Source organism: Chaetura pelagica, unplaced genomic scaffold, assembly GCF_000747805.2.
Source record: "Chaetura pelagica isolate M959 unplaced genomic scaffold, ChaPel_1.0 scaffold224, whole genome shotgun sequence".
Taxonomy (NCBI): domain Eukaryota; kingdom Metazoa; phylum Chordata; class Aves; order Apodiformes; family Apodidae; genus Chaetura; species Chaetura pelagica.
Genome location: NW_009953316.1, coordinates 284,559 through 302,121, shown reverse-complemented (window position 1 = coordinate 302,121; position 17,563 = coordinate 284,559). Strand labels below are relative to the sequence as shown.

At 39.4% G+C, this 17,563-nt stretch overlaps 1 protein-coding gene across 1 annotated transcript in view; it reads right to left on the bottom strand.

Annotated features, from left to right (window-relative positions):
- The window catches only part of MKLN1 (muskelin 1, intracellular mediator containing kelch motifs), an 86,309-nt gene that overhangs the window by 35,643 nt on the left and 33,103 nt on the right, over positions 1 to 17,563 (bottom strand). Inside the window, exon 10 of the mRNA XM_009998106.1 lies at positions 10,563 to 10,675. Within this exon, the coding sequence (XP_009996408.1) occupies positions 10,563 to 10,675 (113 nt within the window). The remainder of the gene's footprint in view (positions 1 to 10,562; positions 10,676 to 17,563) is intronic.

Below are 17,563 nucleotides of genomic sequence, written 5' to 3'. Positions count from 1 at the left end.
GCCAGGTTGGCTGGGGCTCTGAGGAAGCTCATCTAGTGGGAGGTGTCCCTGCTCATGCAGGGGGGTTGGGTGTAGATGATCTTTAAGGTCCCTTCCAACTCAAATCACTATGATTCTACATCCAATGTACACTCCATTCATTCAATTACTCTGCAAATTTGCCTTAAGTAAAGCTTAAAATAGCATCTGAAGCTAACAGTTACACTAGGTCAACAGCCACGCACTTCCACTCTAAGATGTTCTTGCTGCTATTTATGAAAGATAACAGATATTCCAACTTTTAATGCTGCTGTACCAGCTATAAGGAATATTCTTAGAGAGTATGCAAGTTCTGCGACTAAATATTTTGGGAAGTCAATTAAGTAAATCAGAATCCGGCTAAAAATCACGATGCTTAAAACCCCTCTGGACCAGTACTGGAAAGCCATGGATTTACACAATTTTTCATATACAAAAGCTAAATGTCTTATGACAAATGTTAGACTTGGATATCAAAAAGTTTCTGACAAGTATTTGCAAATAACTGAGTATTAAGAAGTCTAGCCACAGCTAAGACAAGGAAGATACCCTTCAGCCAGGAAGCTGACATACTATTTGAGCTATGGCTAATCTGCTTACAAGTACTCTCCTATAGCAGTGCAACTAAATAGATTTAGTTGCAAAGTCCTTTCTGGGCATCTGACTCAGCCATGATGGAGCAGATTAAAGTCAGAGGCAGCTTTTAGCACGCAGTTTTGATTCGTCTCTTTAAGGTGGTAAAAACTCACACAGGATGAAGACTTATTTTTTCTTTCCTAAAAGCACAACACACATATTTGGGATAGTCCTAATTTCTCACTGTTGATATTTCACAGCCTCAGGCTGAGCCCTCCCTAAAGAGACTTTTCCTGCTTAAACTGGAAGTAAAAAATAAATGGCCCGGTGTTCTATTTTTGAAAGACTATTCAGTGAGCTTATAAGTCAAATGATTAAGCTCAGAGATCATACGACATGATCCTTATAGCAGCAGTGGACTGGATTTGATGATCCACAAGGGGCTCATCCCTTTCAGTCCCTCCTAGGACTTTACTCAGACCTTTTGCTCCATCCTTACAGAATCAGTGCAAGTTTATCATGGCATAGAGGAACATGGACTCCGTGCAGCACATGAACATTGTCACAAAAGGATGCTTAATGTTCTATTCCCACGAGATTACTGGTTAAGAACTGGTCTCCCAACAGGCCTGCTTGCAGAAACAACTAATTCCAGAGTATTTTCTCAAAGCAATGAACTAGCACATCATCTACTGGCTTCTGATGAACCCTAATTAACACACAAGAAATAAAGAGTGCCCTATGAACTGACTCACCAACTTTCCAAAGTACAGATATTGTGCTTTCAACAGCTGTATTGCATGAGTTAACCCACAGTGCAGAAACAACTTGGGCAATCCAGGCCTCTGCTCCTGCCAATGCAGGGAGCGACCTTCCTGGCTCATTTCTGAGCTATGTGCTCTCACACCAAGGTAGCATCAAGGCCTTCCAACAATGCATAAAACTGTGCATCTCATGTTGCAGTTAAGCAAGGCATCCTATGACCAAGAGAATTTCTAGGCAAGCAAGTGGAAGAGTGAAAAGGGGAAAAAACTCCCAGGGCTTCAAGATGAACACAGCGTGAAATAATTCTTTCATTTCAGTGAAGCAGGCTGTAGGAACAGGTATAGAAGGTCTTGTCTAGGCTTTCGTTTACAGTCAAAAGTAAGTCATCCAGTCTAAGGGATTCAGCTTACAAACACAAGAGAAGAAATAAAGTAATATCCTAATACAAGACAACCTTGCAGTGAAAGGACATCAATACTGAACTATTTCTAACACAACGGACAATTTACTTGCAAACCAAGGATTACTCACACTGATGAAACATTAATAAAGTTGTAGCTTCCTAAATTTTAACAAATAAATTGTTGCTTTGTTACACATCAACTGCTTAGCTTGGCTTTCAGTAACACTGATGAAATATAACAGACGACCCACCACAGAACCAGAGCTTTCACCAGCTCAGAGATGGGCCCTCAGGACAACATCCCTCGTGTGCCGAATTTAACTAACCCCGTTAACAATTGCAGGATGTTGAATGAGGTCATTTTTTCATGCATGATAAGTTCACGCTGTCCTCTCATTACCAGTAACAATGGCTAGCAAAGGTCCAGCCAAGAGAGATTTTTTTCCATGGCTGCAAACTATTCAGCTCAACTACAGTCACACTTGCAGACCAACAGGCTAGCAGGCTTAAAAATATTTAACTAGTCACTTACAGACTGTTTAGCCACAGATGAGGTTGCAGAAAGGCTACAATTTAAGGTTTTTAAACTAATTCTCCTTGAAAAGCTGGTGATGAATGAACATGAAATTATAAGCCTAAATACTTTGATGGCCACAAGCTCTTAGTTGCAGAGAAAATGAAGACAGTCTTAGACACATGACAAAGAAGCAGTTTGTATTCAGAGTTGTCAGAAAGTCATAAAAGTGGCTGTACAATTTTTCCCCTCAAGCTAACCCATGCCTACAGGGTTGTCATCTGAGGAATACAGATACTAAGCACAGTTTAATGCAAGCTTGCTCTGTTAACTATTACGGCAACATGACAAGAGACTGGTGATGAATGAACATGAAATTATAAGCCTAAATACTTTGATGGCCACAAGCTCTTAGTTGCAGAGAAAATGAAGACAGTCTTAGACACATGACAAAGAAGCAGTTTGTATTCAGAGTTGTCAGAAAGTCATAAAAGTGGCTGTACAATTTTTCCCCTCAAGCTAACCCATGCCTACAGGGTTGTCATCTGAGGAATACAGATACTAAGCACAGTTTAATGCAAGCTTGCTCTGTTACCTATTACGGCAACATGACAAGAGAAAAAAAAAAATATCAGAAGAGAATATTTCTGCATTTTAAAAAACAGAACAGTGAAAATTGCATGTCTTTTTCTAAGAACTAAGTGACAGATGAGAAAAGCGGTAGCTCCTGAAATTGTTTTTATCTCCTTTCAGCTATTCTCAGAACATAATTTAGTTATCCAGTTGCAGGATGTGCATCAATTACCACTGGAATAGTAATGTGCAGCACACAGCTCATCTCTGCTGTGTCATAGTTTCAGGAACAAAGCATTTTAAATTTTGCAATAATCTACACACAGGAACGTCAGCCAAGAAACAGTGCAAGTATTCTCACTGGACATCTGTGAAGAACCATGCCAAACCTCCTTTTCTATATGTTAAGAAGAGTAAGCCTAAAACATGGCAGTAAGCACATGTGGAGGAGCTTTTAAAGACAGAGAACTGAAAGCAAAGCACTCATGAGGCAACATAAGGACTAGTTCCTGAAACCCAGTATCAGAAAAATCTCTATCACATACAGTCCCTGGAAAATTCATAGATTAAGTCCTATTAAACTAAGCTCTTTCAGGTCTGAGAACTCAACCTATCAATGCCAATACCCATTCTGCCAGTCTACACTCTCAACAGTCCAGAAAGCTTAAGTTCTAATTACCTCCAAAACCCAGTAGCAGAAATACACTCATTATTAGCAGCAAGGTCCACAAACATTTAGTACATTTTCAAGCACGTAATTGTTTAGATAATTTAGCTAAGGATTTGCCTATGATACTATTTGAGAATGCTTCCTCTATGTAACCATACTGGGATAAATTATATTTCTTTAGGGATTTCTGTATTTGTACAGCTTGAGGAGCGTTAATGTAAGGGAAGTCTTTCAGAGCATAGCTGAAAGAGGCTAAGCTAACTGGTATATGAAACCACTTTCAACTTGTTGCCAAGAGCATAAACTTTCCTCCCACCTTCTACCTCCACATACTCTACCATTTCTTTAAAAATACTTTTCCCCCCCCCATGTATTCAGTGTGAAATACAGGGCTCCAGTTGGTTTATCTTACAGGTGTTTTTCTGTGTCTTTAAAAGGATGTAAGTCAGCATTTCTTATACCAACATCCATCGCGTCACTAAATCCCTACATGCAAATTCTGTAATACTTTGAGCAGTTGACCAACTTGTCATCTTTCTCGAGAAGCAGTCACAGCCACCTTAGCATATCTCAGGACTGCCTCATCTGCAATTTACAGGGAACTGGATGATGCAGTAACTTCCTTATAAAGTTATATAAGTAAAACAAAGCTGCATCCCAGATCAAAGATCAGAGCAGTAATCTCACAATAAGCTAGATCTGAAGCGGTGATTTTTAAATTGACCATCACAAATCAAGTATGCATGATGCATTTCCTCAAGGTGTCAAAGGAGTTTACAAGCTGCATCCTTTGCAACTGAAAGCTGTATGATGGTTTGGAAATCCATATATAATCTGAAGACTGGCACCCACCAGCTCCAGGACTGCCAAAGCTTTGCAGCCTTCAGAACACCATGCATAATGAATTTTAAGTACTCTCTTCTCTATAAGAGTGACTTCAGTATCAGTGCACAGAGGAAAGGAACCTCCACACATTTAAACATCTGGTGCTGGGAATAGCTGAAGTTTGACTGGTTTTCTGTGCTTTTTTCAAGCTGGAAGCAAGAACTACAGGCCTCTAGTGACAGAACTGACAAACTCTAGGCCCAGAGCTGTTTTCAGCCTGAAGAAGAGAAAGCTCTGGGCAGACCTCATAGCAGCCTTCCAGTACCTGAAGCAGTCAGCCTACAGGAAAGCTGCAGAGGGACTTAGGACAAGGGCTTGTAGTGAGAGGACAAGGGGTAATGGATTAAAACTTGAAGTGGGGAGAATTACACTGAACATTGGAAAGACATTCTTCACTGTGAGGGTGGTAAGACACTGGAACACGTTGTGCAGAGAAGCTGTGGCTGCCCCATCCCTGGAAATGTTCAAGGCCAGGTTGGATGGGCTTGGAGTAACCTGGTGTAGTGGGAGGTGTCCCTGCCCATGCAGGGGTGTTGAAACTAGATGGTCTTTAAGGTCCTTTCCAACCCAAACCATTCTATGATTCTGTGGTATGATACAGTGAAAATATAGAAGATCTTTTCTTTAAGAAAAAGTCAAAGCCAAAAGACAAACAAAGGTTAAGAGGACAGAGCTCCTTAGGCACACATGGTAGCATTAGCAAGTATGACTTGACCTTAAAAAGCTGAAAACCTTTTCAAAAAAAGTACTCTTCCCTCAACAGGGTCTTTTTGGTTTAGGCTGCCTTTGTGGAAATCACAGGAGAAGTTAGTCAGGCATATCTGAAAGTCTCTAACATTCTGGAGAAAGAATTCTGGCTAGAACGTTTTAAAACCATTATGCCACTAATCAGGGAGGACTATAAAACAGCAGCATGCAATATTTAGGATCAGCCTAGAATGCTTCTCATTTGGTTCACTTTGGCATCTGCTTTTTTTGTCCCTATTTTTGTAGGCATTTTCACTATTTAGGCAGTTGGCTCAGAGGTGTATCTGCAGTATCCAAGTTTCTATTGCAGGCTTTTGGGGCCAGGTGTTTTCTCCCTATGTGCTTTTGAGGCACCAGCCACCTCATACAACTGAGCATCTGTACAATTGGAACTACTCAGAAGTAAGACACGGCAGATTCAGTACATCAGATCTCGAGTCCATAAACATCACAGTATTTGAAACATATCATCCCCTGAAGTTACTTAAAGCAAACTACAGCACCATCTGTGCAAAGGAGTCAATATTTGAGACTAATTTGGTTCCTATACTTAAAACAGCATAGGTAAAAGGTTTACCTAGATTAAACATTGGTATTTCAGTATCACCTTAAAAAAAAAAAATCAGCCATAGGTGTCACAAACATTTACAAATGCATAAAATGCTTGTGTGGTAATATGGCATTGGAAGATTTGTTAAGTTCATGTCAATAAAGACTTGCATGCAGACACTATAGAAAATTTCACTGGAAATACACTAGCAGGTGAAACTCACTCTGGCTCTCACTATTATGAGATCTTTCTACACTTAGCAGCTTTTACATTCAGTATCCTGAAAAAACACTTAGCCTTAGCAGCAAACTATCACCTCACAATACACTGAATTGACCTACACTTTCCTCTACGGTGAGGAACGATTTACCTTCTCAACCTGTTAACCCATGACAAACCCTTCACTTCTATCTAAGAACCTTTGACAAGAAACACTCTAAAAAGTTTTTGAGGAAAACAGTGTCACCTAAACCTAACCCACTTCCACAATTCCCATGTCCTTTACAGAGACGATTTGTGAGCAGGATTTTCCCCTAAAAGAGCCATGATGAAGATGCGTCACCATAACATATATTCCACTATACACTACAGAAGCTCCCAATTCATGCAGTAACACCTTGTTTGAAGAGGGATCCTCTCCCTCATATGATGTATCTAGGAAATACTAAGCCAAGGTACGCTAATACTAGGAATACATAAAATATGCCCACTATCATACTGCTTTAATCTCATTTATCAGATCACAAAAGGCATCAACATCCCTCAGTATTTTGATACGACTTAAAAATTCTAGAATGGTTTGAGTTGGAAGGGGCCTTAAAGATCTACTTCCAAACCCCCGGCATGGGCAGGGACATCTCCCACTAGACCAGACAGCTCACACATCTACCAATTTACACCAAGCGAAGTCTTCCCTACGGTTCACATAAACTGTCATCCTGCACTGAATTTCACTAAATTAGCCTTCAAAAGAGGAATTTGCTGCTTGGAAACTAGAAATATTAGACAGCAAAGCAAACACATTAAGTTTCTCTATTAACTGACACTGGTCTAGGATCAAAATGCCCAAGGAACAAGGTCTGTTTTTTTTATTTCCTGGAAAGGTCTACTGTCTACAACCACTAATAAACCCTGGAGACAACAGCATTTGTCAGAACATTCCACTTGGTTTGGGGTAAAAACCCTTAAAGGCTCTTAGACCTGGTATGTTTTATCTGTGCCTCATGCCAACTGATTCATAGAACTATTACACACTTGAACACCTCACAGAGGAGACAGAAGTCATAGGTACAGCTGGAAGGTCTTGAGCTGCTCCTTGGTACATCTCCTTGGAATGATGTAGGCTTGGAGGAGGATAATTTGACAAGAACTGCAGAAGCCTTGCTGGATCCACACACTGAAGGGCCAGTGGGAAGCTCTAACTCAGATCTGCTTGTCCATCAGCAGCTGTAGTACATAAACTGGAGGTTCAGCCCAATACTTCAAGCAGGTCTTCTAGACCCTCTTTTTAAGGCTGCAAGTGATCAGGTACTCCAGCAGTGCTGTGAGTAATTTTTCCTGGCATAAAAAGGACTACGGAAAATTAACTTTGGTAGTCTGTTAGAAATCACAAATGCAACTTCAGGTGACAAGGAGACCTTTCTCCAGCTCACTGGCAAATAAACAGCCATTGGAGAGTTTAGTAAAAAGGTCACACAAACTTTTCATAATGCAATGCCAACAGGAAAATTATAATAATCTGTCATTACAAAAGAAGCTATGAAAGTAACTCTATCCCAAAAGCGTTACTGCCTGTTACCCCTACAACACCAGGTAAATTACAACTTTTACCATATTCTATTCTTGTCCAAGCTTACTTAGTCAGTGGCTAATTTAACCACTGTCACTTACTAATTAGAAAAAAGAGCTAGAAGCAGAATAAGCACAGTAACACACAAAAATAAGACTAAGTTATACTAGAATCTATTCTGAATATTTTTTAAAATTCCATGTCAACAGACATTTCCTTTTTGCAACTCATTTCTGGACAGTTGATGGCCCTACGAGAGAAACATCTGGTGTCTTTGTTTTTGAATTTACTTCTCAACATCTCAGATTGACCTTTTCATTTCTAAATCAGGTTTTATCCAGATCTGTTTAGAAAAAACACAAAACCACTGCTGGGTTACAACTACAGCAGCCATCAGTTCATTGTACCTCAGTAAGTCACTAAAATCCCGGACCATACCTTGGCAGGTCATCTTCTGAACTCCACTGCAGACTATAAGCATGCAGAGTCCCTCCAGAACCTCATTTTTGAAATCGCACGTTTCTTTGCACTTCATTACATACCTCTCTTCTTCAAAATTCCCCATACGTTTAACTCATTGTCTTTTTTTTTTTTTTTAAATTCCCCTATCTTGCTTCCTCTCAGTCCAAGACCCTCCCCATCTTCCATTTTAATGTATTACTACTACCACTGAACTAATACTACCTACTACCATTGCACCCTGTAATTTTTTTCCTCCAAAATCCCTTTAGTCACTTTACTTGATCAACTCACAACTCTTCTACTGCATCATCTCCACAGTCCTTCTTTGTATATCCCTTCTTTCTCCCATCACAGCTTTATCCTGCTAAAGCCAGGCATGAAGAACTTGGAAGAAAAAATATACACTGCTTCTGGCACTGCTGATGCCTTACTTCCCAGCCAGGCCTCCCAAGCTCTCCAGAAGCTCAACTGGATGAGGCAGGATCCCAGCAAGAAAGTAAATTAATCACTTAAACACCAGAACCATCCACACTGATTTGCACAGGAAGAAAACACTGCAGCCCTGACAGGAAGGCCCTATTTCACTGCATCCTGAATTGGCAAAAGTACACACTAAGCAGATATGAAGTGAGATGAAAAGTGAAAATACATTGTTCTTTCTTTTCCACCCCTGTTCTTCACTTTCCCAATCTCCTTATAAAGGCAGACAAAGGAAAGGAAGGTCTAGCTGTTTGTCTTTACCATATAATTGATAAAATAGATGGTACCAAGGGGAGACTGGGACTCACATCATATCCCCCCCTCCTCTACCTTAAGGAGGTTATTGGTTGGGTAAACAGGGAGAAAAAATAGTAAAACGCATGCTTCAGGACAAACAGAAGCAACACAAGCTCAGCCTACAGGACCAGACCCTAGAAGACTAACTCTTGCTTCAACATTGTACCAGTAAGCAGACAACTACCCACGAGCAGGAATCAAATGACTAAGAGTGAAAAAAAAAGCAAACAAACCAAAAAAATAACTTCCAGTAAGAGGAAAAAAAAAAACAACTTTCAAGGATGTAAAATGTAAGGACAATTTTACTTTTACACAGCTTTGTCATGATAGAAACTGGTATATCACATTCATCTTTGTTACTGCTTATTTTGCAAAGGATGTTAGGAACGGTAAGTGCATGACACACGCAGATCTGAAGCCTACAGGAAGTGCTTTACTATGAGATTTTTTTTCAGCTCAGGTTATTTGCCCTACTTGATTACAACCTCTGAACACCTCTGCCAGGAAAGATGGCAATATTAAAGTGTTATTTAATCTTTTACGGAAGCTCACAAACTAAGTTGTGACAAGTAACTGGAAAAATACAACAAACTGGAAAAGTACAGTTGGAAAATAAGACATTTTTATACTTTTTTTCAAATAGCTAGGAAAATCAATCCTCCTATTAAAAAGCAGTGGAACTTCAAACTTTTCATACCTTCAAAAAGAGGCTGCATGAATTTCCTAAGTTTTGCTCTAACAAGCAAGTAACCAACTCACAACAACTATGCAGAACTTAAAACAATTCACAGTATATAGTAACATGGACTACACAAGCCAAAGGTCTTGGACTTTTTTTTGTGTTACCTCCTGTAACCCAATCTACATTCATTTCAGAGGTTTTATACGTCAAATACTGAGTAAAACAGGCCAAGAAAAATGGCTCAAATGAATACCACAAAAGCTCTCAGGATTGTGTGGCCTCTGGCAGTTACCCTTGTCCTCCACATTTCCGTCTGTTAGTTGTCTATTTCGACTCACATTTTTGACAGAAGCTGAAAAAATAAACTATTTGTGTCTGAAGCTCAACACCAGTCTGAAATTTTCCTTAGTCAGTCTGGTTGTTCAGCCCTGTCAGATTATTTACCTTACATTCCACCCACTGAACTGATTTTTGGCTGATCAGTTTGCTCTTGAGAAATAAACCTTTCCCCTTCGGTAATCTTTACACTTCAAATTCCCATCCATCTCACATTTTCCCACTGTAAGCATTTTAAGAGTCTTCAGAACTTGAAGGTCTGAAATTTCTGGCTCTCCCTGCACACTGTACATCAATACAAACATTCCAGAAGCATGGCATTTTTCTATGCAAGATTTCATATAGTATTGACAAGTTAGATGTTTGTAAAACTCACCTCTTTCTCAGTATCCCTGGATATACAGGTCCACTGGTTTTCCTTCACACTATATGCCCAGAAGTCAGCCAGATCCTGAGTTCCATCCCAGCCACCAAACAAATAAACAGTTTCTGTTAAAATAAGGAAGAACATGTTAATTCTTTAAAAGAGAAAGCTGTTTAAGAGGCCAATACCTACAAAACACCTGTGACAAACACAAACTACCAGAACAGAAACTGAAACTAAACTTACTCCCTTCGGTAATCTTTACACTTCAAATTCCCATCCATCTCACATTTTCCCACTGTAAGCATTTTAAGAGTCTTCAGAACTTGAAGGTCTGAAATTTCTGGCTCTCCCTGCACACTGTACATCAATACAAACATTCCAGAAGCATGGCATTTTTCTATGCAAGATTTCATATAGTATTGACAAGTTAGATGTTTGTAAAACTCACCTCTTTCTCAGTATCCCTGGATATACAGGTCCACTGGTTTTCCTTCACACTATATGCCCAGAAGTCAGCCAGATCCTGAGTTCCATCCCAGCCACCAAACAAATAAACAGTTTCTGTTAAAATAAGGAAGAACATGTTAATTCTTTAAAAGAGAAAGCTGTTTAAGAGGCCAATACCTACAAAACACCTGTGACAAACACACAAACTACCAGAACAGAAACTGAAACTAAATCTTACTCAAAGCACTGCTCCTCTTTGAATGTAACTAGTCACCAGGACAAAGAAATGTGGTTTGGTTTAATAACAGAAGTTTCTAGGATGCCTAAGACAGCCAATTCTCAAGGAGTGATTTTCTATTTCTATATTTACATAAGAAGCAATCAAATCCACAGTCTTCTGATTAAAATTCAAGACAGACAAATTAAAAATGTTTAACATTTTGGATATTGTGCATATTAGCCCATCAATGGCATCTTGGTTTCCACCCCATTTGGTGAAAAAAACATAGATGAGAAAGACTTCTGAGATAGCAGCAAATATTTTCCTTTTTAGCCCATCCCCTTCAAAAGCAAATTTCAACTATGAAATTCTCTTCAAGGGAAATGTCTTGCATAAACTTACCTGATGCTGAAAAATCAAGTCAAGAGAAGAGTAAAAGATTTAAGCCAGTGTTCCAGGCCCATCTTTAGAGCCTGTTACTTTAAACCCACAACTACTCTATGCACAGAAAGACTAAAGGCTTCTTAGACTTGCTAATAGAACTAGATGAAGCCTCCGAACATGGGAAGAATTTAAGGAAGAAGTCTCTGTTCTGACCAAAAGATAACTAAGCTGCTCCCATGATAAAAACATCAGTATCTGGTCTCAAATGCTAAAAAGAAACTTCATTTTTTAAAAGCATAACACAAAGCCAAATCCAAGAACAAGCCACTGAAGACCTATAGAGCTTTGAAAAACTCCTTTAAAACTCACTAACCAGATCTATTATGGAGGTAAGGGCCAATTTTTAATCCAACACCAATTAAAGAGCAGAGTTAGAAGCATGATTATAAAATGGGAATAGTCCCTGACCCTCACCTACCATCAGGATAGTGGTCATCACCATGGAAAGGTTACCCTGGTTCATTAACTTTAATTACCCTTCCTCCTGGACTCAGGGCTCCCAGTGTTCCCTGCAAAGAGCAGGTCCCTTTGTGAGCATAAATTCTCACAGCTCACAAAACCCACATTACCACAACAGCTTCATTGATAGCCGAGAAAAATAAAAGATTTGGCACCAGCTAAGTATCCTATTGGCACCTTGCCAAAATGTCATGCCTGCCTGTAAAGGCTTTGTTGTCTCCGATGAAATTTAATAGCAAACCTGAATGAATCTGATGAAAACTCAGATTTTGAAAGTTACCTAAATCGAGCTGAGAGAATTAAATGGCATGTAAGCACTGAAAGAGGAGCACAGCCATACAGCTAGTGTGAACTGTGAGCATCCTCAGCATCTGAGAGCAACCGTGATAACAAAAGTGTACAAGAGCCTAGTGCCAAACTTTTTCATCTTGATGTAAAACTGTAGTTCAGGTGAAAGAAAGGCTCCATCACTATCAAGTCTCAGAATCACCATCATTTTTCAGTGTTACTATAGAAATATACACTTTTTGTAGAAAGTTTCTGTATTTTTGAAGGAACATTTCTTAATACATAAATGCATTTTTTGCTGGTAATGTCATGAACAGAGTTTTTCATAGTTCCTTTAAAGTGTGCTATTGTTCTCCTGTGGTGTAAAGAAAAATTAGGGGGGTTTTGGCTGGTGTTCTGTTTGGTTTTTGGTTTTTCTTTTTCCTTCTTTAAACATACTGAACTCCACTGCACTCCTCAAACACTATCACACTTTCTGCTCTATTTGTTAATTCAAATTTTGTAGGTTATTTTTTCACCCTGCATCCAGAGCCCCAACCAGGACACATCCAGGATGCCTGCCCAGCACTCCCAGGTATTGCCACCTAAACACTGTATCAGCAAACACTCAACAAAGAGGGCAAACACAGGCAAGAGACCACAAACTCCCAGGCAGCAGGAGCAGGGAAGCTTGAAGGGAGCACAGCAGTCTCACATCAATATTACTATTTCTTCTTTAGTAGCACTAGGGAACCCAAAAATGCAAGCAAGGCATCTTGCTTTGGCAGAGGGAAGAATTCTTCCTCTGCATCCAAGGAGTATGTGACACAGCAATATTGATGCTACTTTATTAAAGTAAGCCACTATTCTGTTTTAGGGACAGAGTGGAAGAATTTCCAAACCTACCTGCAAGGCAACATGAAGAACATGAAAGTGGTTATATTTACCCAAAGCTTTTACCCACTACATTTAGGAACTCAAATTTCTCCTCCGGCATTTTAACCTTATCTCCTCTAAACATTTATTTTTAATACAAAATCAACACTTTGCATTAAATATGTTCTGTGAATGTTTCTAAACTGTTTGCTCAGGCATAAAGGTTTCTATAATGTCTGAATTATTTTCTCCCTTCACTCTGTGGAAGACTAAAAGGTACCAGATTATTAGAGAATGTACATTTCCAAAAATCAACATATTTCCTGTCAACCTCAAATTAGGTTCTATTTTTCCAAAGAGTGTGCAAAGCAGCCTTCTCCAGCTCCTGTTCAATAACAAAAATCCTGGGGTAGTTTCAGTCTAAGTTCATGTATGTTTTCCAAGTCAGCTCCTCTGTTAACTCCATCTTCTCACTGTGGTGAAATCCTTGGTGGGACTCCATTACAGCAAGTCTTCCTCATCTGACCAGGATATACACACAGCAAACTGCTAAAGCCAGACCAATAAAAGATGCTTCATCTTCCTGAGCATCCCTGTTTTTACCTACTAATGTATGAATGGGCACAATGAATACATTCCAACCCTTGTGACATATTTAACACAACAATTTGCTCAAAGTGTACTTCCATGTCTATGCTAGAACAGTTCTTCATAGAATATGCAAAAATTATGGACCTCAAACATCTCTGCAAGTCAGCTGGTCCATCAGTTACCTCCTCAACCCCTCATTGAAGGGCTAACTTCAGGGATAAGCCAGGTTGCACAAAGAAGTATTTACTAGTATTTACTAGTTCATCAGCCACTGCCATCCCAATTTGCTATCATCTCAAACTTGCTGAAGATGTATTTGAGAATTGATGTTCTTAGAATTAAGGAGGCCTCATCTCAGAAGAAAAAAAAACACAAACAAACTAGGTGTAAAGTATCTCAGAAGCCTTCTACAAAAGGATGTCATTTGCCAATATAGTAACTGTTGATTTAGTTACTTGCAAGCAGCACTGTCCACTCTATAAGGAGCACTTACAGGACAAGTATAAAGCCAGACCCTAAATTTTCTTGGGCTATCCCACCACTAAATTTCTGAGTTGCAGTTCCATGCAGATGGTGGCTGGATGGAGCTTTCTCAAGCTAGGATCACAGAATTATAGAATCATAGAATATGATGAGTTGGAAGGGACCCATCAGGATCATTGAGTCCATCTCCTGTTCCTGTGTAAGGCACCCCAAGAATCACACCATGTGCCTGAGAGAATCATCCAAACGCTTCTTGAACTCAGGCAGGCTTCGTGCTGTGACCACTTCCCTGGGGAGCTTGTTCCAGTGTTCAACCACCCTCTGAGTGAAAAACCTTCTCCTGATATCCAACATAAACCTCCCCTGATTCAGCTTCTTGCCATTTTCCCAAGTCCTGTCATTGGTCACAGGAGTGAAGAGATCAGGATCTGCCCCATCTCTTCCTCTCATGAACTAGCCACAGATTGCAACAAGGTCACCCCTCAGCCTCCTCTTCTCCAAGCTGAATAATCCAAGTGACCTCAGTCACTCTTCCAAAGTCATCTCATCCAGACCCTTTGCCATCCTCATGACTCTCCTTTGGACACTTTCCAATAGCTGGATGTCTTTTTTAGACAACTAGGGCTGGTCTGAGTAGGCATACAATCTTCCTCTCAAATACGAAAGCACCATTAAGTGGAGTAACCTCCAGGATTCAGCAGCTGTTTGTGTTTCAGAGCTTAGAAGCCATCTGTGTTTTGTTTTAGAGATCTCTTCATCTTGTACACAAGTCCTGGCTTTAAATATCTTATGGATAGCAATGTTTTCCTCAGGCAAAACAGCATCCTTCATGTCTGTTGCTCTCACTTCATCTTTTTCATCTCTCCATGCTGCTTTTAAACCAGCCACGTAATTTCCACTGTGTTGCCCATATACACTGTGGGCGTGCTGCACCCAATTCTCTGCATCTCCCACTGTTTTCAACCTACAGATTTGTTCTCACTTATCTAATAGAATGAAGTAAACACAATTCCTTCCTATGAAAGGAAAAGCAAAATAATGTACCACCAACATAGCACAGTAGTTTCATTTCAGCAAGTGAACAGTGGTAACACCAATAGAGACCACTTCACTATTATTTTCCTTCAAAAACTGTTTCATTTGTCAAAGAGAAGAAAAACACAGACAAAAAAATAGCTAAGCAACCAGGAACCATTTCTACAACATGCTTATCAGAAAACTTCAGAAGACTTTATCTAAATGAAACAAAAGATGAACATTTAAACAAACAGGGTATATAACAAAAGGCTCCTTTTTAAACACACTGAGTTCTATAAATTTATAGGCTACAATTCTGTTACCAAATTATATGGCTTGGTAGGCTATACTGTCCCTCACATAAAATTGTGCTAGCCCTGTAAGATCAATTTCACCTTAATTAAGGAATTATAAACCTAATCTCCAAAACAAAGTACACACATTCCTCTAAAGTACAGACAATGTTATTCCTTCAAACTTGAATTTGGAAAAACACTTACTTATTCCTGCTTTCTTCCAGAGTGAGCACTGGTATTTCAAAATTCACAGCATACCTGAATTATAAAAAGGCCTGAGAGGGCATAATCAAAGTTATGTTAATCAAGGTACCAGCACTATATGCCTATAACCTCATCCAAAATTGCATTAGGGCTTAATGCATCTGGGAACCCAGTGCTATATATAAGCCTGTGTTTTACTGCTTGAGTATTTCACCTGTGCCTGCGTAAACAGCAGTAGCTTTTCACAACCAACACTGGATCCACTTCTGGATGTTTTTCTGTAGTTTTTGAATTGTTTCCACTTTTGGTGCTTTACAGATACTTTTGTTTTAATCTATGCACCTGGGTTGTGACTACCCAAATGCTTCCTTTTCCTTCAAGAAAAGTGCAGAACACTCTCCCGAGTCTCATGTGGAGAACTATGTAAGATGTGCACCTTGCAGGCAAAGTAGAAATAACCTAAGTCTTCTGTTTATATTACAAACTAAAGCTTTAAAGCATGGAACAGTGTTTTCCAACTATAACTGGGAATGTCTCTTAGTAAATGCTTCTGCATATGCCTATCAAACTGAACTTTCTAATTCAGAACCATTCCAGTCTGAGTACTAATATGTTTAAAAGCACAGAAGTCATTGTCAGAATCAGTAACTCCCAACTTTTTTTTATAATAGGAAGACATCATGCTGCATTCTCAGTTCTCTATCCTGAAATGCCTACATTTTCATTTCCAACTGCTTTAACAATTTTTCAAAGCACAAAGAGCTCTGCAATTATTCTAAGCCAGCTGCAGCAGGTATTATGAGCATGAACACTGGATGTACAGCACAAGTTACCGGTTGCCAGCCAAGATCCCAGAATTGCTGTTTCAGTTACCTTCAGCCCACCCTAACTGGAAGATAACACATGCTGAAACTGTGTTAGACCAAGTTAAAACTTTTCTACTCGAAACTTAGAGCTTAAACAGTCTCAGTGACTCAAGACGCTATCAGTAACTTGAGATGTAGCCCAACTCCTTACCAGCCCATATCCTCTGTCCTAACACTAACACACACACAGCAGGTTTGGTACTATTACAAAACTTATTAAAAATAAATTGACAATTTTGTAGTCAGTAATAACTGATTATTATTATTTCCTTCAAATAAAAAAAAAACAAAAACATTTCTAGTTCAGTTATAGCTACAGCAGGTCTGGGCATCAGAGATTAAAATTTGCTTCCAACACCTATTCTATGTGATATGAAATTTTAGAATCTCTTTATATGTATGATGTTGATGTTTCACTTAATTTTTAAAATAATAAACTTGAACAAAATATTAATTGTTGACAATTACATCACCTCTTTAAAGAGAACTGCAAAGGGAGCTTGTTGTTCTTCAGTTACAAAAGAAAACACTAAAAACAGCTTCAGTGGGTAAGAGGATATCTTTGAGGGAGAGAGTACACTGCCTGCTCCTTTTTCTATTAACACTAGATTTGCTCAGAGTTAGCCAGGGAGTTTTATAGCTCCAGCCTGTAAAACACATCCTGCCATAACAGGCTGAATTCCCACTGTCTCATTAAACACTACCTATACTCAAAAGCAAAACTGAAGCAAACAGCAACAGCTGGTTTTAAGCATAACAGCATCAAGAACTCCTCTGGCCTGTTCATGAGCCAAATAAAATGGCAATACCGATAACTGCAAAAACATTTATTCTTTTACAAGCCTCAATGGGCCTAGAAACTAAACTAAGAGCATTTTCCCAAATATCCCACAGAGAAACCTTCTGAAGGTGTCCCACCACCACTGGATAGAGCTGCAGCAAGAAAGGACTAGAATGAAAAAAGGAAAATTTAGTTCTCCTACATCGGGACTCTACCTCCATGGATACTCTCCAGTCAGTTTGGGGCAAGTAATAAAAAAAAGATACACACTTTTTACAGCCTTGTTACAGCAGAGTGAAAACTTAAGTCAAAAGGCAGAGCTTATAAACTTCCTAGGACTTCAGAAAGCCAATAGGAATAGAAGCAAAGCCTCACACTACCATGAACATATAATTTTCATGAGGTCTAAAAGGACTATCGGTTCTGAGTTGCTAAACCTCACATTTCCTGGCGCTTGTGAAACAACCACTGTCTACCTACTCCCCGAGGCCACTAGGG